Below are 22,487 nucleotides of genomic sequence, written 5' to 3'. Positions count from 1 at the left end.
AAGTATTTCTGGTGCAGAAGCCATGAGGCCCCACATCAAGAAAGCTTGCACACTCTGTGACGTTAAGCAATGGCCCATGCACGGAATCCGGTGCTGGGAGATAATCATGATTCCGAGGCTGACGGATGTGCTTTGGAGGCGGGCAGAAGCAGAATTATACACAGATAATACTGTGGCAGTGAGTCAGGAGGGCGTCAAAGAACCATCACGCCCCAACACCTCAGATTGGATGACATGGTACGAAGCCTGGACACAAAGTGCATATGAGTTTGATTCAAGACGGGCATCCTGGCCCATGTGTACGTGACCCTCCCAGGCCGCAGAGATCCCCCCGGAGAGCCGGCGAGTGAGCAGATGCTTGATATCGAAATGTCCCATTCAATTCCCCCCCCCCCCTTTCCACCGGTGTCTTCTGTCTTGGGTATGGCTGGAGGAGTAGCAACCCATCCATCAACAACTAAAGGTGGGCCTGCAACCCAGGCCTGGTCCAACAGGCGCCCTGTCTTCTCCATCTGGATAGATGAGGCAATTGATATAGAGGAAGAGAGAAGGAGAAGATAAAATAAAAGTAAAACATGCCACTTCGGTGGCTTCCTTGCTGTCTGGTGCTTCCTTGCCCCTTTCCAACCCGCTTTTGCGGACAAGTCCTTTTTTTCAATCAAGTCAAAACAGGGATGAGACACGTGTGGGTGGATGTAGGATCAATACTCTCTGTCTCTCTCTGTCTCTGGGCCTTCCAATTCAGTGTGCATTTCAGATGCCCAGCCTGATCCGTAAAGCCAACTGTCCACAAACAGTGCAAGGGTCTTGTTGAAATGTGGTGGTTGTGATGGTGGTGCTGGTGGTATCAAGTCTCGCCCTTTATTCCGTTCCCTCGTTCCTTTGTCTATGTACATAAATACAGATGATGTCTGTCATCGGAGAAAACAAAAGACTGAAGGATCCGGGCCAAGTCTGCGGTCACCCCAATCTTTCGGCGTTGAAGTTGATTATTAAGTAGTATCGTAGACAGAATGAAATCGTATCGTCATGACCTCTCACCTATCCTGCGATCGATTCGCTAATGCTGTAATAGGTGGGATGCGACTCGCTAGCAAGTCGCTATGGTCAAACAAGCACGGAAACAGCCGGGTTTACTTCCCCTTGGCCGCTCTCCTTGGCGTCGTTTTGATCCTCACCCGAGTCCTCCTTCACACTGCCGGCGGATGGGGATGCTGGTGGCTCTGGGGTGAAGAACAAAGTCTCCCTCGTCTTGTTCATCGTTGCGCTCTTGAACTCCGAGTCTTCACCGTCGGCATTGTCTCCCGGGCCACTATGCTCTTCCTCTTCCTTCAGCTCTTCGACATGCTCCGGTAGCAAAGGGCTGCGTCTACCATCGGAGAAGCTCAGAGCCGGGTCACTTTCGCCGTCTGAAGGGACAGTGAGGTTGCCGCCCGAGGAGGACGCCTTGGCCGCCTGTGCCGAGCTATACTTCCTGTGCAGATCTCTGAAGCTCCTGGCCGTCGCCGTGCTGGTACTGGCTGCCGACGATCGCCGCTTCGTGGCACTCTTCGGGCCTGAAAGCAGGAAAACCCGGAAATCACCATCGCCGCTTCCGCTTCCGCTTCCGCTGCCGCTGCCAGCGGCCACATTCATTGCCTCGGCGCTGTCGCTGTGGGCGACGCTGCCCTCCACATGCGACGCCTTACGCGCGCGAAGATGCTCGTCGGGCGACAGACTGCTCTGGAGCTCAGATCCAAAGGTGATGACCGAGGCTTTCTTTCCATGCACCACAAAAGAACCGGACCCACGAGTAAGCATCTCGGACTCGTTATCATCCATCGAGCCACTCGTGGCAGGCTCTTTGCCCTTCCGGCTCCGCGCATGAGACAAGTGGCCCGCACCCTCCCTCAGAGTACGTTGCAGACTCCGGCGGATTTTGTTCTTATCAGCTTTGTCCATGGAATTGCTGTGAGGCGTATGCTCCTGCCGCTCAGGTGTGGCATCGAGATCAATGGTTCTTGTCTGTTCGATTGCCTCGGGGCTTCGCGTGACCTCCGCACCGAGCAGACCTGCCTGTTCCAGGAGTTCACGTTCGCGTGCGTCTGGTTCATGGTGATCCTCGCCATCATCAGGGACAGCGGCCTCCTCATCAACCTTGGAGTTCGTGTTGATGGCCGTTCGAGGTGGGGTAGAAGGGACAGATACGTGGGATGAGACCGCGCTTGACACAGAAGCCTTCCTCATGCTGGTTCGATCAAAGTTCAGGGCGGGCAGTTCCCAAGAGTTCTGGTGTTTGTGGAACGAAGACGCGGCTGCGCTCGTTGGCGGTGTCTGGAAAGCCTCGCCCTGGCCTGACTCAGCGTCTGACACTGCACCTTCTGCTTGGCTGCGCTGAGAGTTGGTCGGTATGGCAGTCAGAGGGCTCGGCATCACCGTGCCGCTGCTAGTCTTCGAGATCTCCCGGCCTAGGGCGGGCTTCTCGGGACTGCTGATGGCTTCTGACATTGGGCCCGGAGGGAGCCCTAGCATCTGCCGCTCTTCTTCGAGATCCATGAGGAGAATATCGCGATGGCACTTGATTTTGCAGATCTCGACCCTTGTCCATTTGAGCTGTGCTGCCATGCGCCCGGCTGCCATGAGCATTTGGTCTCGTGTCTTCGGCTGGACAGGGGCCAGTAATTGAAGGTGGCGGGCATTCCTCAGCGCTTGCTCAAGTTTCTTCTCCTCGTGTTGAAGCTTCTCATTGGCTTCAGCAACCTTGTGAAAGATAATTTCGCGGCGTGCAAACAGAATGTCATGAGCCATCTGTTGGTCAACTTTCGAGCGCGCAATCGTCACTTCACCACTGGCCGTTTGAACCGCATCGGTATCCAGCCTCCTGAAAGCTCTTCGCCCTTGGCCATCGTAGTTGCTGCCCAGAACGCCTCTCATGCGTACCCCGTTTGTCTTGAATGCGGCCGCATAATTCAATTTCGCCAACCAGTCGTTCATCTCATCTTCGTTGTCGGCAAGCAAGACCTCTTCGAGTCCTCCTTGTCTCACATACACGAATGCATGCTTATGCTTCTTGTATGTCGCATCCAACAGCGAGACTGCGCCGTCAGTGGACATCAGGGCGTCCGGCTTGAAAGTCTCCAGTGGCGGCTTGAATATGATCGGCATGGCATCGTGGCCTTGCTTGACATGGGCGTCATATTGGTGCATGAGGTTTTTGACCCAGGCTGTGTTGCGAAAGAAATACAGCTGCGCCCCAGTGAGAATAGCACCCCATTCTTGCCACGGTGATCTCGTCTTTTTCTTCTTCACGTCCTTGCGCCACAGGAGACCCACTTTCGTGACCTTTATGTCAACGACGCCGGGCTGGGCCTCCTGGGGGTTTGTAGCGGTCTTCTCGGTCATGAAGGCATCAGGACGGGACCTTGCTGACACGATCTGCAGAATCCCAGTCCTGAAGAAGGTCCTCTGCAGTTCCTTTAGGTTTAAGCTCTGGGCCGTCCCAAGGTAACTGAAGTGATCATCCAGGTACATCACGTCCTTCAAATTTGGCCGCAGAATGTCAAGTCTGTTGTCCAAAATGATGGTATAGGGATCAATGGGCTCCTTGGCGGCTCGTTTGCTTGCGGCATCTGGCGCGTTAGCATTGGGCAATATGGATTTCTTTTTGGAGACCTTGTGGGCAGTCATTCGGTCTCCATTCATGTCCAAATCGTCCTCGACGTGGATGAAAGGCGTGTAGGTGATGTTGTCGTAGAAGACCTCGAGGATTTCGTCGAAGATTCCTTCCCCCTTGGTATTCTTGATATAGTCGGGTTTCTGCATTTTGTGTTTGTTGTTCTTGTTGAAAACGTCGGTATGCAGTATCAAAATCGAAAAGGCTATGAAATACGCCTGGTCCGGGTTTGCATAAATCCCGGGGTTGCATTCATGATAGCGGTTTGCGAAAGCTTGCAGGAAACGATCAATGTGCTGCGTCTCCTTAGGTAGCTCCGCGGACATCAACAGCTTCCTTATAGCCATGTCCATGGGGTCACCGAAGAAGCCAAACCTTCGCATGTAGCTCCGAAGGACAGCGAGGGAGAAGGCGTCCGAGCTTTTTGAAATCGCCGCAGCTATGACGCTACGACTTGCGACCTCCTCCAGGCGCTCGAGATATCTCCCAGGGTTCTCGTCCTCCCGGCGTTCAGGCAAGACGACAGATTCTCTCTGAATATTGAGCGAGTTATCCTTGGAAGTGTTGGACCCCGGTGTGGCAGGTGTGCCCGTTCCTTGACGCAGAGACTCTGGGTTATTCCGTAACCGACTGATTCCTAGGAGGTCACCGAAGCTTTTGCGACCAGTGGAAGTGGATGCTCGTGGGAATGACGGTGCCAGACGCTCGTCCACGGACTCCCGTCCCAGTGAACTCATAGTCGACGACCTCCCTCGCAAGTTCATTTGTGATCTTGTTGGAGAAGAAGCACCACTGTTCGTAGATTTTGGCCGGAAGAGAGCTGTCGCTGGTGAAGCATGCGACTTCTGAAACAAAGCCCTCGCAGGCGACGGTCCTGGAGGTGTGGTGACGCCGTTCCCACCGTTCGGGCCTCGGGCGACAGGGGTCTGCTGGGCCCCATTTCCAGAAGCGGCAGACGAAGTACTCGCGCGCACAGGAGTCGAGGGTACCAGCGATGGGTTTGAGTTGGCATTGTGTTCATGGCTGCGGTTCTTCTGGAGATGCGCTATGGGAAACATAGGCTCAGGCTGTTTTGGTTTTCGCCGTGGAAGCCGAAAGAAATTGGTCGTATTCGAGCCGGTAGACGCATTGGGGGCAGTGTTGCCGCGTATACGGTCTGAGCTGTCTTCGGACCTTGAGGACTCAGACAACCTTGTCCCAGGGAGTGGAAGCGGAGGGTGCTGAACGGCGCCATTGGTCAATGGTGCGTTTGACGATTTTGGTCGCTTTGGTTCCTCTATACTTATAGACATTTTGCCGTTGGAGGACACGCCTGGTAGGAAGGATTTTCGCCTGTCTTTCTTGCTAAGTCCCTGAGTCGAAGGCCGCTGTTGTGGTTGTTGTTGTTGTTGTTGCTGCTGTTGCTGCTGCTGCTGCTGCTGCTGATCGACCCGCATCTCCTCTCCAGAACGCCTGAGACGACCAAACATGCGAGATGGTTTCCTAGGGACGGCACCAAACTCGACTGTCGGGGCGGTGGTTATGATCTCCGGGGGTGCTGTGATGTCTCTGTTAGCCATGGCTCTGTGGGCTCCTCCGGTGAGGACTTTGAGGGATGAGGTGCAACGTACGCCGTGGCACAGGGGGCGCGGACTCGTCAATATGGGCCTGCTTCTTGGCCCTGGCCGACAGCTGGGAGTCGGAGGCATTGCGAAACCTCAACATGGAGAAGCGGCGGTGTTTTGGTGTCTCGTCTTGGATCGGCGGCGAGTCGGGACGGTCTATGGGGTCTCGAGGAGGGACGGAGAGGGCGTTCTCGGCGGCGGCGGAAGACGAGGGACTGTCGTGCGGAGGGGTGACAGGAGGAGCAGGTATGGCAGGAGTCGAGCCATTAGCAGGAGCGGCGTCAGCGTCAGCTGAGGTGTGGGAGTCGAAGCGCAACAACTGTAGTTGAGGCAGTTCGACGTTTGAGGTGGTGGACCTCAAGGGCGGTTCTTTGGGGTCCTGGACCTGATCTGGGTCGAGGGCTGAGCGGCGCAACTCAGACTCGCTGGCCGGAGTTCCACGCTTGGTGCGAAGAAAGGGCATAGTGTGAGTTGGCGAGGATCACCATAGCTTCAGTTTGGAGAAGGAATGGACGGCAAGGACACTATGCGGTTCTGTCAGCCATAACCGTTGGGCAATGGTAGCTGGATCGAAGAGTGCGGCGGCAGAGGTTCGAATTGGAGGGATGGTGGTTGGTGGCGGCCGGCCCAGAGAGGCAGTGCAGTGCAGGAAGGACAAACAGAGCTCGCAGGATTGAGATGGAGCGGCCTGGTGTTGTCGAGAAAAGTCGCGGGCTGCAGGGCGGGAGGACTGACGAGAGGATTACGCCAGAGCTGTCTCCTGTGGCTCCGTGGCTCCGCGGCTCCGTCGAGACAAAGTCAAGCAGGCTGGCAGGCAGTCAGGAAGGCTGGTAGGTCAGGCCCAGGTTTAGGTCCACGTCCAGGTCTCGCAGGTCTCGGTCTACCCAGGTCGGTCTCAAGCCAAGGCGGTCGTCCAGCTGGGAGCGGGATGGGAGACGGAGGGTTGGGAGATTGGGATGTCGGAGTTGGCTGGAGGTAGGAGGCTGGATGCTGGCAGCTGGAGGGGTTTGCCGTCGCTGCTGCGGTCGACTCGATGCGCCCGGGGATGCAATGCAGGTAGGTTGCAACCTGCAAGGCGAGTCGGCTCCTGGAAGCAAGGTCTCCCGTGAGTGCTCTGGGATCGATCAATGCTGAAGTGGCCGGCGTGCCGTGACAGCCTTGCTCTCTGTCTCTCTGTCTCTCTGTCTCTCTGTCTCTCTTTCTCCCTGCAAGCGGGCGCAGGACAAGCCAGCCCTGGACAAGCAGGGCAGGAGACAGGGAATAGGGGATGGCCGCTGTTGACGGTGTACCGGGCTAGCACTGGGCCCCAAAGGTGCTAAGGCATGTGCCTGGCTGCCAAAGTACGGGAAGCGGGTCGGCTTCTGCCAATTCCCTTCTCTCCACTTTCGAGCCACTTCGAGATGACCGGCATGGCATTCAATCCCCACAATCTTCTTTTCCTTCCTGTTCAGCTGCAGCCATTTTGAACCGCCCCAGCACCAACGTAACATTGGAAATTTCCCCTTGCGGTCGAGCTCGCCCCCAGACGCATACGGATTACACGCAACCACACACGCGCACCACGCACGGGGCACTGCATGCTCACGTACGATGTCCGCCCAGAGATCCCAACTCGCGCCAGGCCGACAGAGCGTGAGCTCGACGGAGGATTGCACTGGCGCCAGGAGACGACAGGGACCGAGATGAGCCCTCGATGATCAAGCTGTCTGTCTGTCTGCCCGCCACTCCGGTGTGAGCTGCTGCTGGGATTTGGAATCGTCCTGCCAGTCTTTTGCCCAAGGTGTCAGTCCGCCTCAGCCTCTTACACGACTTGGGACGAGTTTGATATCTCCACTCGAATCCTACAGTAGGCATGCATGTGCAGCACGACAAGCTCAGAGTTAAATCTCTTGAGCACATGTTGACGGAAGCTAATTGATTCATCTCACGCCTTATTGTTGCACCAGCACCACTCCAATGAGGCTGCCCATATCTATTATCCACGGCACCAACGGGCGTCCCAAGGTTTGTGCTAGAAGTGTGTCAACCATGTAAATCCCATTCTCTGCACCCTGGCCGTCATGTGCTGCTGCCGCTACTGCTGCTATGCAAAGCTGGACAAGTCCACGCAATTGGCAGGGGGGTGTTCCCTTGTGAACTCGCCCGCCCGTGCCTGCCATTGGTCGAGCCCGCGAGTACCGTACCTGGGTAGCTATCCTTGGGTGTGTGGCTATGCTTTCAAGTCCAAGCTTCCATTGAAGGAGGAGCCAGGTTGAGGTGACGGACGCGGGAGAAGCAGCCTCTCCCGTGGGCCGACTGACGCCAAGCGCCCAAAGCAGGTGCCTGGGCAGGTAGTCTAGTCCAATGCTATCAAGGTGGTGGGTGGGACAATGCCATCCCACGGATGGCATCCTGTCTGTACAAGGCAACATCATCGTGACTGCCGTTACAACGACCTCAGCATTGTGCAAAAGCCGACCCGACCCGCGCCAGCTGCATCAGCTGTTGTCTTCGGATGCTGGGCCGCTCTGCACGGTGGTAGCCGCTACGAGCCGCGACGCAATCGGTTGCCACTCTCAACGCACGCTTTTTGGAGACCGAGGACCCGCGCCTAACTAACCGTGCTGCCGTATCGTCAATCCCAACGTGCGTCGCAGCATAGCCGCTCCCCGAGCGCTACATCACCACCTCGTCTGGCGCATGTCTCGCACGACCCTGCGACGATAAGATGCAACTCCCGTCCGCCTTCCTCTTCCCACTCCTCCTCGCCCCTTCCGCTCCCGCCATCGCCGCCGCCGCCGCCGCCGCCGCAGCACACGGCCACCACAATCACCCACACCCAGACCGATCCGTCTTTCCATGGTTGACATGGCTTCGCGATAGCGCCGTCCAGATGGTCTTCGGCCGGCCCGCCTCAAAAGACTTCGAGCAACGCATACCAAACCTGGGCCGGAAATATCAGGATGAGGTCATCCTCCGTGTCAACATCACCACCGCCGAGGAGGAGGCCGCGTTGGCAAAGGCGACCGAGCGCCTGTTCCTGGACATATGGTCGTGGGACGGCACGGTCGACTTGAGGGTCCAGAAGAACTACGTCAAATCGCTGCTCGGCCTGCTGCCGCCGTCCCTGGGCAGCTCGTACTGGGTCATGGTCGACGATCTGCCATCTGCCGTGTACGCCTCCTACCCTTCGCCCTCAACACCGAAGGAGCAGTCCCAATTCGAGCGCAGGTTCAGCGTGGACCTGATGAGGCCTCAGCCCCCCAACAATGGCGATGAGGGCCTCTATTTCTTCCGCAACTACCAGCCCCACAAGGTCGTCATACGGTGGATGCGTCTGATCGAGGTTATGTTCCCTTCCTTTGTGCGCTACACCACCATAGGGCAGACCTACGAGGGCCGCGACATCCCCGCGCTGGTGGTTGGCCCCGGCTTCAGCAACCAGGGGCAGCCTCGCAGGACTCTGGTCATCATGGGTGGCTCCCACGCCCGTGAATGGATCTCCACGACGACGGTCAACTATCTCGCCTGGGCCCTCATCACTAGCTACGGCAAGGACCCGCTGATCACCAAGTTTCTCAACAAGTTCGACGTCGTGTTCATCCCTGAGCTGAATCCGGACGGCATTGAGTACACGTGGAGCGCCGACCGACTATGGAGGAAGTCTCGCCAGCACACGAGCCTGCAGTTCTGCCGCGGATTGGACCCTCGACCACGCATTTGGCTACCAGTGGGACGGGTCCGGAGTGCACCAGAACGACCCCTGTTCAGAGAGCGTATGTCCTCTTCACTTTGAATACCCCGAGTCTTCCATTGCTTGTCAGATTCGAGCTCCCAGGCGATAAGAATCTTTCAGGACGCTGACATGATAGCTTGTGGCGGGTTCGCTGACAATTGATTCGATAGTACGGCGGTGATGAACCTTGGGAGTCAGTTGAAGTCTCCGCGCTTCGCGACTGGGCGAAGGTCCAGGTCGAAGAAAACAATGTCGACTTTGTTGGCCTGGTGGATCTGCATTCTTACTCCCAGCAGATCCTTTTCCCTTATGCTTATACCTGCGGCGTCGAGCCGCCGAACATTGAGAAGATGGAAGAGCTCGCCCTTGGGCTGGCCAAGTCCATCAGGCTGTTCTCTGGCGAGAGCTATTCCGTCAAGGCCGCCTGCAGGGGCGCGGTGACAGATTCGAACACGGAGAAGGCCCTTAGGATAGAGCCTACCGGAGGCTCCGCTATCGACTGGTTCTACCACGAGCTGGGTGCTCATTATAGTTACCAGATCAAGCTGCGGGATACGGGCAGCTATGGATTCTTGCTGCCCAGTGATCAGATTATTCCAACCGGGGTATGTACCTCTCCCAACTCCAAAGAAGCAGTCTCTTTTCACATTCTTTCCCATTGTCACCAATATCGAGTCCTCGTCCCGGCTCGTCCCGCACGACGTTTGCTGTTTCGGGAATGATGTTGCAATATTTGCGCGATTATTTCTTCGTGCTACTCTTTATTCTCACAGACATGGCTGACTTTGTTGCAACAGGAGGAGATTCTGCATTCGATCAAGTACCTGGGAGACTTCTTGCTCGGTAATGATGGCATCGAGAATTTGCAGGCCCACCCTGAAGCAGCGGCTGAGTCCGACGAGGAACTTCTCGCCGGCTCGGAAGCTTACGATGACATTACGGAGCTGAAGAAGCGCCGCCGCAGGAGATAGGGGCTGAGCGCCGATTCCCACAGATAATTCCTTGCTCGATCTTGTCCTTGTATTTGTTAGTGGCGTTTTGTTGGTGTTGATGGGACGGCAGGAACGGCTCCAGGGGCATTCGTTCAGTATCGCACGCGTGTTATGACTGAATGTGAAAAGCATGATATTTTGGGTAGGCCTAGCGAAATAGCAATGTTCACTGCTTTGAGAAAGTCATGATAGTCATTCGCGCCCAATTGTCAACTGTGACAACGTGAACTCAATTCGGTCAGTCTCTAATCCTAGACAAATAACAGCCCTTCAACATGGCCTCCTCGTGCGACATTCTTGTATTTGCCTTGCGGTAGTGGGAGCTTTCACGGGTTGCCCACCCAAGTCATTCTCACTCGACATTGTGTCAATCTTAAACGTCTTTTGCATCGCATCCGATTCCAACAAGCATAGCCACGTGTAAATACCCCAGATGAGACGGCGGTTGAGTTGCTGATATCGCGGGGGTACTATCTGTCTACTATAGTACAGTGAAGGCACAACAATCCTCCCACATGGTCCTCACGACCCACAACACGTCCAGTTCTTGAAGCTCTCCCTTAGGCCCCCCGTACCATTTGCACGCTCGTGTAGCAAGCGGTAAGCGCCAGGCTCACGCCAAACAAGTAGTGGCCGGCGGAGCCCCTAGGAAAACTGGGTCAGTCTCAGGTTTTGGGAGGTAAGGCAGAAGTCAAAGGGAAGGTTCGAGAGATTGCTACTTACGCCACCCTCCCCTTGGGCCCGTTAGACGTGTCTGATAGACACTCAAGAGTCAGTAAATTGCCAATTGGGGGAACACACGAGCCGCCGTCTTCGTCCAGAAAAGGCGTTTGCTGTAGATGACCACCACCGTCACTTACAGCCGGCAGTGTACACGATTCGGGAGACCAGCCACCCCGCCCCCAGCACGGCGGCCTGCAGAGGGTATCTTGTACCCGCGATCAGCAGCGTGGCCATGAAGGGCGTCAGGTTCTCGGTGAAGTTGGCATGAGCACGCTGGGCTATCATGCGAACACTGTCAGTCTTCCATATTCTCCAGTTGTGGTGGGTACACAGAAGAGGGCATGACTTGCCGCAGTTTAGCTGGAACGCAGCGGGGCTCGCCTTCGCCTGCTCGTCCGTCGCGTACGTGTTAGGGTAGCCGATGCCCTGTATACCACGCAAAGAGGAAGTGTCAGCGAACGGTTGCGCCTGGCTGGTTTAGTGCTCACCGGTGGCTTCTTGGGGGAGTAACACTGTGGGCTAGGGACGGCCCGCTGGCGGTGGATCGCTTGAGCGTTGAATTGAGGCTACATACACTAGCCTTCCTGGCCTTCACGGTTTGGGAGCCATGCCAGATGTTGACGAACACGGTCGACGCCGCGGCGAGGAGGACGTATCTTTGGGCGCAGCGTCAGTCAGTGTTCATGAACTCGCCACCGGATCTGTCTCGGCTCACCCGTAGTTGTTGGAGATCTCAAGCACAACCATTTTGGCGGACGTTCACGTTGATCAACTTGGGAGAATTTCGGGATGGAAATTTAGAGTTTATGCTTGAACAGTCGCCGACTTTTATTCTGATTATTCTTCTTCGCTGGGAAAAGTAGAATCCGCCCTAAGGGAAAGGTTTGCCGCCAGCGGGCGGAACCCAGGGAGGTAGTGGATGACATAACCGCTTTAAACTCGTTCCCACGGACCATAGAACCCTGACGTTAGAGCCGTCTCGGCCAGGTGTTTCGTCCGGTTGCGGCTCTGAGGAAGAAGCCAGGTTGCCCTCACGATGCCGGCTGGGTCCCAGTAGCAAATCCTCAACCCAGCAAAGTCCCCGAGGGACGGTGCTCGACCAATCAATCTATCCGATTTGTGGTACCTGGTACAATGGCTGATGTGATCAGCCAGCGCAAATGGCACCGAGTGCCGACGGGGTTGAGCCGAGTTGCGGGGACGGGGTTCAACGTCGAGTCACCTCCCTTTCCGTGACTTGGGTCATCGTGTTGAAGGCTTGCCAAATGGCTGGCCGCTTTGATCACGATGGCTGCATCGTCAAAGGTGGGTGTCCAGGGGGGACAAAAAAGGAAAGCGACAGCAGCTAGTATTTATTACCATGTAATGCTCTTCAGCGGGTGCCGGGGCCTCCGGATCACCAACGGTTTAGCTTGAAGGCACGTCAAATCCGCCAGGAAAGGCGCAACTTCATACAAAGTGATTTCATTGGTGAAGTCAACACACAGCATAATGTTGTTGGTTTGGATAGTTGAGTAGTCAGTCTAGTACTTTCTCGCAACGAGAAGCTGCTCGATGTACTTCGTCGCATGCACGAGGATGCACATCCTGAAAGCTGAAATGGAATATCTCACCCAGTATTGAAATGCACAGGATTTCTTCATCAGGCATTCTTCACACTCGCTTTCATTTGCTCTCTGGCGGTTATTCTGGTCCGAGGGCTGATGTTAGCGAATGCGAAGACTGCCTGATGAAGATACCCTGTACATTTTTCAACATATTATAAGAACAGGTCCTGGACACCTGGAGCTGCTTGAACACCATTTCATCCGGTGCACCTCTCCGCTGGAGCTCTGAATACCAGTCCCAGTCCCTCAAATACCCTCTTCTCTGCCTCCTCCATGGTTGCTGGCGGTCCTTTTCCGCCGTCTTCTAGGTCCACCCAGTCGTATGGGGGCTTGCGGGACCTGATGCCGCTGCTGTCGAACTTGAGGTTTCTCTCGTACTTGCAGTACCTTCGAAGGTCGCGTTGAAATGTTGTTTCCGAAGACCAGCCCAAGACCGCACAGCCGACGGTCTTCCATGGACTGATGAGAATGTCTACTCTGCGATGGGGATTTGGATTCGTGGATGCGGCCGCAGTAGGTTCGTATCGAGGATCCTGCCAGACCACAAGAGCCTTGTCAAGCGTGTCGAACCCTGCGCCCCCGGATGGTGATGGCTTGAAACTTGTAGGCCGCTGGCCTCGCTCACTGTTGTGGGTACTCAAGGTGAGCGTGTGGGCTGAGAGTCCATGGCTCGTTAGAGTCTCGAGGAAATGTTCAGATGATGGAGTGGCTACTCACTGATAAACTTGTCGTTTTCCAGGCTGACGACCAACTTGTCGATGAAGCTATGTGTGACTTCCTCATCCCGATGGCTCAACATGATGTCGACGTCACCGCCCATCAATTTGCCTCTGCGGTATCCTCCGACTATGGTCATCTGGAAGCCTTCGTGGATCCTGTTCGCATGCTGGAGAACCGTTCCCGCAATGGATTCCGTTTCTCTCCGCGGTATTTTCGTCAGAAATTCCTCGTAGTACTTGACACCGATTTGTTGTGACCGGGTGATTGTGTTCCAACCATACTCAACAATGTCGTCGAGATCCCGCCAGCCTCTCCGATAGAAGCTTTCGGCCGTTACGGCGGAGACCCCAAAGATATTGGTAAAGGTCTTGATGGCCGTCATCTTCTGATCCGAGGCTGCCTTCTGAATCTCAGACAGCTCGCCGGAGTCTTTGAATTCCGAGAACAAGAAAGCGATCTTTCCATCACAGCCCGGCAGTCTTCGCACTTCTAGAATGGTGTCAGCAATTTCCATACTAATGGGAGCCGGATTGAGGAGGCCCACCAACGGGGCTCTGCAGTCGGTAGGGGTACGCTGACAAAGAAGCTATCGCAGTAGAATATGCTCTTATGCCAACCTGATCACCCTTTATGGACCTGAGCTCTCTGACCTCCCTCAACTTCTCAATGAATGCTTCATTTGGTGGATGAACAACTGTTGATCGTTGGCACGCGTAGCTGGTGTGCAAGTACTCGGGGACCGGGGGCAAGTCAGAAATGGCCTTTTCCTCCGATGTAGACTGAGGCAGGAGAGGCGGGACCTTGCGATGGTGCTCTTGTCTATCCCTTCGCCGTCGAGATGGCAGGACTGAGGATGGGGCTCGCTGGTCTCGATGCGGTAGACTGTGTGGCGTAGACGGCTCGACTGCCTTGTACAGCCTTGGCGCTGGGGCTGCTGGTTCTTTGAGAGCCGTGTATACCAGGTAATCTCTGTAGTCTAGCAAGCTGCCTTTCGACAACGAGTCTTGCAGCCAGGCAAGTCGAATGACCTTCCTCGTAGCCGTGGTCGATGTCTTCTGGTCTTGGGTGAGCTCATTGTCGGAGTCTTCGAATGAGCTGCTGCGCAAGGCATAGTCCTCGGTACTGGAGATCTTTCGCCTCTTTGCCCTAGGGGTTGAGTCTGGCTCGCCCACCGAAGATGATGCCTCCTCTGCGGACAGCTTCAATTTCCGCAGCTCAAACTGGGCCCGCAGTCTCTGGGAGACTACCAAATTCAATGTCAACCATCTATTTTTGAGCACAAGGCTAGGCTCTGCGCATTGTACTGGAGCGGGCAACCGCCGAGCGGCTTGTGTGGTATATAATCAATCTCACCCGTTGGGGACTGGGAAGAGCGCGGCTTGAGCAAACGGGGAGGACGTACTCTTTCCAACGATGAAATCCGCTTCGCTAGCGACCTGAGTGACGCGAGCGATACTCGCTACCCTGTCTCCCCACTGGCGCAGCTCATCAGAAGTCAAGTGAGTTGGCAAGAGATAAATTACTGGTGTTGGAGGATCCATCGCATGCGGTGCAAACGGAACTCTTGAGCTGTGGTTGAGAAGTGGAGGGGTCAAGGGTGTATGTACAATCAAACAATCGCGTCAAGCCACCGCGCCTTCCCCCCGGGTGACGACATCATTACCACCAACTATTCATAAACCTCCTTTTTACTACGGGAAGTGACTTTGTATGGAGTATTTTCTTGCGGTTCCACCTTTCAGAAGAATGTACTGTGGGATAAATTCCTTACGGTAGCCTCCTACAGCAGGAGTACCTTGCATGACCTTGTACGTGGTGGCCTCCTTTTGGAACCCCTCAGGAAGTGATCTCCTAAAAATGGCCCGCTGCATAATAAGTTTCAAGGAAAACATGCTTGGGATAATCTCCTGAAAAAGGCCCGTTTGGGGCCGAGCACGATGGGGGTCGAAGATGATGGAAAGATCGAACAGATGGTGGAAAGATCGAACGGTGCAGGAAGAAATGTGCGATTGCTACGAGGGGCAATTTCGCAGCACTGCAGTGGCAACATTTGAATAGCAGAGCGAGTCCCAGGAACTTCTTGTGGATTACAGACCAATGCGATGAGAACAATTAAACTCACTTCTGAGAATTTTAACAAAATAGGACAGGTTGGGATGCACTGCATTGCATCTACATGGACAAATATCATGGTCAATGTGAAATGTGCATTTCATCGCAACATCAATAGGGAATGTCTCTAGAGAACCTAGGTAGTCAAACTGTGTACCAGTGAGTTGTGAGTTGGGATTCCAGCTGCAGCCTTACTGCGCTAACAGGGGCTGATGCCTGTTGCCTGCTTGTGGGTCAAGGCTTTCAATATCCCATTGTCAACCTTGCAGTCTGCAACGTCCATGCTCTCTTCCTTGGTCCTCACGCTACTTTCCTGTCCCATCACACACCTGGGAGGCTCAACCTTCAGTCTTCAATGATTTAGGCCCCTCCCAACACCATTGCGACGATTGTGACGCACCGCGCTCGAGTCGTACATTCCACGCGCCACCGCCTGCTATCATCATGCAACCGTCCTGATCCAAAAGCCCGACGTAGTAGCATCTCGCTGCTACTTCAGCCCTCCCGAGGTCGTTCCACTCCTTGCGGTCGCCTTTTGTCCACCACTTGAAGAAAGGCGACGCCCGCCTCAGCCCTCGAGAATTCCGCCTGACTAGCCGCGCTTCGGAACATCCCTCTCTTCTTCACCAGACCGTCGTCCGGCACAACGGGCTGCTTTGCGCAATGGATTTGGCAAAGCAGCTGGTGCGCTCCTGCGTGCGCGCATTCTACCAGCAGCCCAACTTCGACGTCCGCCACATTCTTGTCATTGACGCCCTGGTCATCCACTCAGCGTATGTTGCGTGCCAGGTCGAGGGAACGCGCGACATCCAACTTGCTAAACCACTGCTCCCAGGCTGCGCGACGATGATCTTGCGTACCTTCTTAGTATGACGGCTTTGAAAGATCTCCACAAGCTCTGCGCGAAGCTCAGGGACGACCGCTTTTTGGCCATGTACGTTTGCCGTTGTGTGGGGGCTCACTTTGTCCTTGGGCTTTCGTAACTGACTTGGTATGTTCGTCTAGACACGTTCGATCAGAGCTCAAGGAAGGATCCGTACGCCCCGTCAACCGAACCTACTACTACATCGACTACCGCCAGACGATCGACTTTATCAAGTGGAGGGTCTACAGGCTGGGCAAGGACATGCAGGTACCCACCGTGCCGGCAAACGAGCGCAAGGAATATGTCTGTCCCAGGTGTAAGGCAGACTACACCCAGCTGGAGGTTCTCGACAACGTGAGCGCCCAGGGCTTCCTGTGCCAGAGGTGCAATCACGTTCTCAATCACGAAGCCGAGAGAACCTCGGCCGGACACGAAAAGGTGACCCGGCTCAACAACCAGCTGAAGTTCATTACCGACTTGTTGCTTCGCATCGACAGTGTCGTTGTTCCAGACAACAACTTCGAATTTGCAATACAGAGTGCCCTACCAGTCGTCAGAGATGCCCAGCACCAGGTCGCAAAGAGTACCGTTGTTGAACAAGCCAGGCCTACCAGTGTGAAGGGTCTAGCTGACACCGGCCCCAAAAAGATCGATATCAACATCTCAAACTCAGAGGGCCCGACAGAGGAGGAGAAGGAAGCAGAGCGCTTGCGCAAAGAGAAGCTGGCTAAGCAGAACGAACTGCCGGAATGGATGTCGAGCAGCACGGTCAATGGAGCTTCTTTCTCTACCACCGGAGCTGGAGGCGCTATAGTGTCGAACACCGACAACGAGAAGCAGACCCTGAAACGGCCGCAAGCGCTAGACGAGACGGAGGCACAGAAGCTAAGCAGCTACATGGAGAACCTGAAGAGGGAGCAGGCGGCCCTCGCAGCGAAGCAAGACGAGTCATCTGAGGATGAGGATGATGAGGGAGACTTTGAGGACGTGGTTGCGACGCCTCCACTGAACTCCTCTTCTCTCCCCGGCGGCACCGGAGTAAAGCCCGCACCTTCGCCTCTTCGACAATCCAGTGTCCCAGTCAAGAACGAGCCGGGAGTGGCCATCAAGCGCGAGGCTGACACCAACGGATCCGGAATAAAACGTGAAAGCCCTGGTTCGGAGGACAGGCCCGTGAAGAAAGTCAAGGTCGAGGAGCCCGCGGAAGACGACGGCGATGACGATGAGGAGGACATGGAATTTGAGGATGTATGAGTCTTGGAGTACCCCGTCGTTCATGGACATGTCCGGCCCACAGACTGGAAGGCTCTGGTGTCGTTGATGGACGACTAGCACGGGCAAATCACCCATGAATGTGGAAATACCCAAGGGTTACTCAATCATCGGGGGACAGGGCTTATCCCATGGCGGCTGAACAGAACGCCGTGGATTTAGAGTGTTACCACAGCTCAGCGTGGAAGGCCGAATGGCCTATGGCTGAGGTCCATTTTCCCCAATTGGGTATTCTACTCTGGTAGTCGATAGATCACAGGAGCATCTTGGGACACATCGTAGTCCGCAGCTCAGGTTCGGCACAGAATGACAATCCCATAAAGACATGTGGTTCTTGGTGATAATTAATTACCGGTGAAAATCAGCGCTGGGAGAGATATTCGAAATTAGACGGCTTGAAAGTACCGCAGGGAACTACAGCAATCGAAAGAAAGCAGACGAGTGATCAAGCCGCTTAGGAGAGAAAGGACCCCTGCCAAGACCCCAGCATGGTCCAAGCTTATTCATAAATCATAAATCTGCGCGAAATCTCGTCAGATGTCCCGAAATGAATCGACCAGAAATCGGACTCAACTTCTCTCACACCGAGAACAAGATCACGGAGAATGCTACTGGGAGTCGGCGCGCGGCCTGTCCTACGAGGACTGCGCCAGAAGGGCCTGCGCCCTCTTGTGGCGCATCACCCCTACAGCAGCACCTCGGGCGCCATCACCACCGTTCCCTTGGTGTACGACCTGCACGAGCCAGCCAAGCCGGTCTCGGACAGCCCGGACCGGACGTCGCCCATCCTGTTCCTGCATGGACTGTTTGGGTCGAAGAAGAACAACCGTAGCATAAGCAGGTGAGTATCGGTTTGTAGAAGGATCATGGGGGCACAGGGCTAAGAAAAGTGTGTCTTTGCTGTAGAGCACTTGCTCGGGACCTCGGCCGCTCGATATATGCCCTTGTAAGTAGACCGACCAGCTTCTTTATGATACCCTCAAAGTCTATGAAATTGCTTGGGGTCGTCTGTATCCGCGACGAGACTGATGTGTTGCAAAGGATCTCCGCAACCACGGCGACTCACCTCGTGCCCAACGCCATGACTACACGGCCATGGCAGAGGACGTCGGGGCCTTCATAGAAGAGCACAAGATAGTAGAGCCCACCATCATAGGCCACTCGATGTGAGTCCGCCCCAACCGTAGCACTCGCTGTGCGCGGCCTCCGACTACCGCTGACTGCCACGACAGGGGCGCCAAGACGGGGATGGCGCTGGCCCTGCGCTCGCCGGCCATGGTCAAGGACATCGTCTCCGTGGACAACGCGCCCATTGACGCCGTCCTGTCCACCGACTTTGCCAAGTACGTCCGGGGCATGAAGAAGATCGAGGACGCGGGCGTGACCACGCAGAAGGCAGCTGATGCGATCATGGCCGAGTTTGAGGAGGTATGTTGATTGATCCCTCAGAGAGAGTGGGAGGGCTAGGCGGATTCACTGACATACGTATGATTCCCCTTCAAAAAGTCCCTGCCCATCCGCCAGTTCCTCCTCGGCAACCTCTTCACCCCGGAGGGACAAAAGATCAAGAAGTTCCGCGTCCCCCTCGACGTGCTCGGCAAGGCACTGGCGAATATGGGCGACTTCCCCTACAAGGACCCGGGGAAGGCACGGTTCGAGAAACCGGCGCTGTTCGTCCGGGGCACCAAGAGCAAGTACGTGCCCGACGAGGTGCTGCCGGCCGTGGGCGAGTTCTTCCCGCGCTTCGAGGTCGCCGACGTCGAGGCGGGCCACTGGCTGATCTCGGAGAACCCGGAGGCGTTCAGGCAAGGTGAGTTTCCAGGCTCGTTCGTTCGCGAGCTCTCTTGTGATTTGTACGGGCTCATGAGACATGTTGAATGATGCTAATTTGCGGGACAGCTGTTGTGCGGTTCCTTGGTCCGAAGGAATAGAGATTTCCCAGAATACATAGAGGAATGTATCCCTAGAAGGTGTGAGGCAGCATATAGACAGCCCTCGCGGGCCTGCTGCTTGTATGTGTATTTTTACCAGTATTCGGTCCGAAAAGATAATGGAATTGCTACAGCCTTAAGAGGTCCGAAGTGAAGATGAAGCGCAGCAAAGCAAAGCAACCGGCGGCGCCTCTCAGTATCCATCGCCCGTCTATTTGCAACGCTTTACTATGCCTTTCATGTGCTCGATGCCACGTAATTCCGTCTATCCGTCGTCCAGTCATTAAGTGAGCTCACGTCGCAGGGACAATAGTTTTGACAGTCTCAACCACCCCAGGATTTTCCCCCATCAGCAAGAACACGACGACGCTGCCTCGTCCTCCCCCACATTGACAGTCCCCTTACTCCCACCATCCGCGGCCCTCATCACGTCCGGGTGGCTCACGACGGCGTCGACGATCTCGACAAAGGGCTTCCTCACGTTCTCCCTCGTCTTGGCGCTGACCTCGCAGAAGTTCGCGCCGTGGGCGTCCGCGAGCGCCTGGCCCTCGGCGGCAGTCACGGCCCGGGGCTTATCGACCTTGGCCCCGACCAGGTACAGCGCCACGCCGGGGACGGTGTTGACCTCGACCTCGTCGAACCACCGCTCCATCGAGGCGAACGACGTCCGGGACGAGGCGTCGTAGACGAGGATGACGCCGTGAGCGCCGCGGTAGTACGAGGTTGAGAGGGTGCGGAAGCGTTCCTGGCCGGCCTTTTTGGGAAGGGTTGAGTGTTAGTACTGTGCATCCCGCCCTGAGCAGCCCCTTGTTTGGCTGTTGTGCATGCAAGCAGGCGTGTGGCCCGGCTAGGGCGCCGAAGAGCGGCACTGTCGGACTCACAGTATCAAAGAGCGTCAAGCGGTATGCCTTGCCCCTGACCGAGAGTTTCTTTATCTACGAACGCAGTGCATGTCAGAACCTCTCATGTAAGAGCCAGTGCTCCATCCATGAGATGAGAAGTGACAACCGCTCAGGGGGGGTACCCGGGGTGACATACTTTGAAATCTATCCCGATGGTCGCCGTTGCTGATTCAGGCTCAAAGACATCCTCACAATATCTCATCAACACTAGCGGGACGGGTCAGATGAATACCTCCTCTAAGTTTTCTCAGGGACGAGCAAAGGGGGCAAGCTCGTGGCTAATAAGGCGGTGAATGAGTCCAGGGGCAGCTTACACGCCGATTTTCCAGCGCTGGAGGGCCCGATGAGGAGTATCTTGAGGGTCGGCAGGGAGTCGTCGGAAGCCATGATTAAGAAGCAGGAGTACGGAATATCAAAGTAAAGTTAGGAGAGGTGCATGTAGATTGCGGCAAAATCTTAGGTGGCCATGTTTCTTTTTGGAGTCCTGGGCGGTAGGCACGCGTGTGGCCAGGGGAAGATGATGCAGGCAGGTAAGTGGGTTGGGTACCTGGGCAGGACAAAGACTCAGTGAGGTCAGAGCCAGTCGAAAGCTTGTTTGCCCCTCCAGAAAGTGAACCCATGACCACCACCAAAACGGCCCGGGATACCAGAAACACGGGTAGACCTTTCTCGAATCGCGCCAACTATCTCGCATTAGAAGAAGTCGTACATGCGGACTTCATTCATTGCGCTGCTTTTGCTGTTAGAACAGCGACGCGAATGGCCACAACACCGACCTTCAATGCCGGCACGGTCGCACGTACGCACACGAGCCTGTAGGCATACGTCTACACAGGAGAACACATGATCCGAGCACATCAGAAAAGACAGGCAGGGATTTCGAATTGCCTCTCGGTATTTGGCCCTCTACGGGCCAGCCTCTACATCCACACCACCCCCCGATGCTTTGCGTATCCGAACCCGAAGTACGCCATCCTCGCATCGTCGTCTAAGACGACGCTCCAGGGCCGAGCCGAAAATGACAGGGCGGACATCTCACAGGCTTGTAGTGGCGCTCGTCGTCTTCTTTTTTGTGTTCGATTTCCCTCTTTGATTCATCCCGGCCTGGACTCGTAAAGGCACAGATATCCATGACTACTCTGTACCGGTCGCCACGCCAAAAGTAACGAATAAGCAAGACCCACGCCCCTGAGAGATATTGCCTGAAGAAACCGTGTCCATGCCGCGCTCCAAGTCAATTTTGTCGTCGCCTCAGCCTTACACCTCCTCGAGAACGCGCTCCTTGAACTCCCGCTCAACCTTCTGGCCCTGCTCGTCCGTGGACGACTCGCCGTGGAGGGCCAGCAGGGTACCGAGGTCGAACTTGGGCTGCTTGAGCAGCTTGACCTTGCGGATGTGCACCTGCGATAACAGTCAGTCTCCCGTCTTGTCTGATAGTCACTCCCTTGCGCCCAGCCGGATCGGTGTCCACGTACGTTCTGGAGGGGGTAGATGCCCTGGGTGGCCTTCTCGATCTCACGGCCAATGACCTCAGGGATGAGCTTGTTGGTCAGCTGCTGCAGGGTGCAGCTGCCGGCCTCACGGGTGATGATCTCGGTCATCTTTCGTCGGATGGCGCGGATCTGGGAAGAAGCAGCGTAGGTGGTCTTCTTGATCTGGTTGGGTCGGCGCTTGGTGAAAGCAATGGCGAACAGGCGGAGGAGGTAGTCGTCGGTGGTCTTGACCGTGACGTTGGCCTCGATCAGGGATTGCCACTTGCGGACGAGCGACCGCAGCTTGTCGGATGTGAAGTCGAGACCGTGGAAGTTGGTCAGGCAGTTCTTGCCCTGGACCTCGTCGATGCGGAGCTTGATCTTGCGGAAAGCGTGGTCCTCATCCTTCTGCAGGTCGGCGAGGGAAACCTCGACGATGCGGCCCTTCAGGGAGTCGTTGGCGTTCTTGAGACCGGTGGTCCGGTTGACAAGAGTCTTGCCGACACTGTAGCAGGTGCTGTCAGATCTCGTTCTTCAACCTCGCGGGGTCGTCGCGTTTCGCGTATCGGATTGCTTACTCTCGGACGTTGAAAGGCGCAGGAGCCTGTTCGCATGTACTTGTTAGTCGGGGTTTCTGTTTGCTGTGGCGGTCGGGGCGAATTGCATCGTACCTTGATGCCGTACCAGTCCTTGCGGGAGAAGGGGTCGACGGTCTTCTTCTTGAGACCCTTCTTGCCCTTGGACAATCTCTTGTTCCTGTCAAAAGTATACCCATCAGCGGACTGTTCGTCTTCGCTCCCACGGCGTTCGGTTTGGGCAGCCGTGCATCGTCGCTGGGACCGGAAGAATCGACGTACTTGCCAACAGCCATCTTTGCGAGGTTCGGATCTCAAAGACGGGCAATGGTTCGTTAGGTGGGT

General features: G+C 55.6%; 8 protein-coding genes across 8 annotated transcripts; 3 read left to right on the top strand and 5 right to left on the bottom strand.

Moving 5' to 3' along the window:
• Nucleotides 1-1,107: 1,107 nt before the first annotated feature.
• On the bottom strand, nt 1,108-5,719 carry INS49_005196 (uncharacterized protein; the record flags this gene model as incomplete). The annotated part of the gene is made up of 4 exons (XM_043165983.1): nt 1,108-4,260; nt 4,370-4,472; nt 4,844-5,189; nt 5,263-5,719. 4 exons carry the CDS (start codon nt 5,717-5,719, stop codon nt 1,108-1,110), a joined length of 4,059 nt encoding a protein of 1,352 aa, XP_043017460.1.
• A 2,244-nt stretch (nt 5,720-7,963) lies between these two features.
• Nucleotides 7,964-9,942, top strand: INS49_005195 (uncharacterized protein; the record flags this gene model as incomplete). Its single annotated transcript, XM_043165982.1, has 3 exons — nt 7,964-9,011; nt 9,170-9,576; nt 9,769-9,942. 3 exons carry the CDS (start codon nt 7,964-7,966, stop codon nt 9,940-9,942), a joined length of 1,629 nt encoding a protein of 542 aa, XP_043017459.1.
• A 581-nt stretch (nt 9,943-10,523) lies between these two features.
• INS49_005194 (uncharacterized protein) lies at nt 10,524-11,433 on the bottom strand (the record flags this gene model as incomplete). Its single annotated transcript, XM_043165981.1, has 5 exons — nt 10,524-10,608; nt 10,687-10,717; nt 10,824-11,112; nt 11,261-11,342; nt 11,402-11,433. The coding sequence occupies 5 exons, from the start codon at nt 11,431-11,433 to the stop codon at nt 10,524-10,526; spliced, it is 519 nt and encodes a 172-aa protein (XP_043017458.1).
• A 1,057-nt stretch (nt 11,434-12,490) lies between these two features.
• INS49_005193 (uncharacterized protein) lies at nt 12,491-14,554 on the bottom strand (the record flags this gene model as incomplete). Its single annotated transcript, XM_043165980.1, has 4 exons — nt 12,491-12,948; nt 13,011-13,502; nt 13,639-14,256; nt 14,416-14,554. The coding sequence occupies 4 exons, from the start codon at nt 14,552-14,554 to the stop codon at nt 12,491-12,493; spliced, it is 1,707 nt and encodes a 568-aa protein (XP_043017457.1).
• Nucleotides 14,555-15,788: 1,234 nt separating this feature from the next.
• Nucleotides 15,789-17,244, top strand: INS49_005192 (uncharacterized protein; the record flags this gene model as incomplete). The annotated part of the gene is made up of 3 exons (XM_043165979.1): nt 15,789-15,898; nt 15,961-16,059; nt 16,131-17,244. 3 exons carry the CDS (start codon nt 15,789-15,791, stop codon nt 17,242-17,244), a joined length of 1,323 nt encoding a protein of 440 aa, XP_043017456.1.
• Nucleotides 17,245-17,867: 623 nt separating this feature from the next.
• Nucleotides 17,868-19,193, top strand: INS49_005191 (uncharacterized protein; the record flags this gene model as incomplete). Its single annotated transcript, XM_043165978.1, has 6 exons — nt 17,868-18,103; nt 18,169-18,208; nt 18,304-18,428; nt 18,495-18,690; nt 18,769-19,072; nt 19,162-19,193. 6 exons carry the CDS (start codon nt 17,868-17,870, stop codon nt 19,191-19,193), a joined length of 933 nt encoding a protein of 310 aa, XP_043017455.1.
• A 349-nt stretch (nt 19,194-19,542) lies between these two features.
• On the bottom strand, nt 19,543-20,482 carry INS49_005190 (uncharacterized protein; the record flags this gene model as incomplete). Its single annotated transcript, XM_043165977.1, has 4 exons — nt 19,543-19,947; nt 20,075-20,128; nt 20,232-20,302; nt 20,410-20,482. The coding sequence occupies 4 exons, from the start codon at nt 20,480-20,482 to the stop codon at nt 19,543-19,545; spliced, it is 603 nt and encodes a 200-aa protein (XP_043017454.1).
• Nucleotides 20,483-21,352: 870 nt separating this feature from the next.
• Nucleotides 21,353-22,438, bottom strand: INS49_005189 (uncharacterized protein; the record flags this gene model as incomplete). The annotated part of the gene is made up of 5 exons (XM_043165976.1): nt 21,353-21,496; nt 21,571-22,072; nt 22,146-22,171; nt 22,239-22,323; nt 22,425-22,438. The coding sequence occupies 5 exons, from the start codon at nt 22,436-22,438 to the stop codon at nt 21,353-21,355; spliced, it is 771 nt and encodes a 256-aa protein (XP_043017453.1).
• Between the last annotated feature and the right edge of the window lie 49 nt (nt 22,439-22,487).

The sequence above is a fragment of the Diaporthe citri genome (assembly GCF_014595645.1).
Source record: "Diaporthe citri strain NFHF-8-4 chromosome Unknown scaffold_15, whole genome shotgun sequence".
NCBI classification, from domain to species: Eukaryota; Fungi; Ascomycota; class Sordariomycetes; order Diaporthales; family Diaporthaceae; genus Diaporthe; species Diaporthe citri.
Note: the sequence above shows the minus strand (reverse complement) of the source record. Positions and strands in the feature narration are given on the sequence as shown.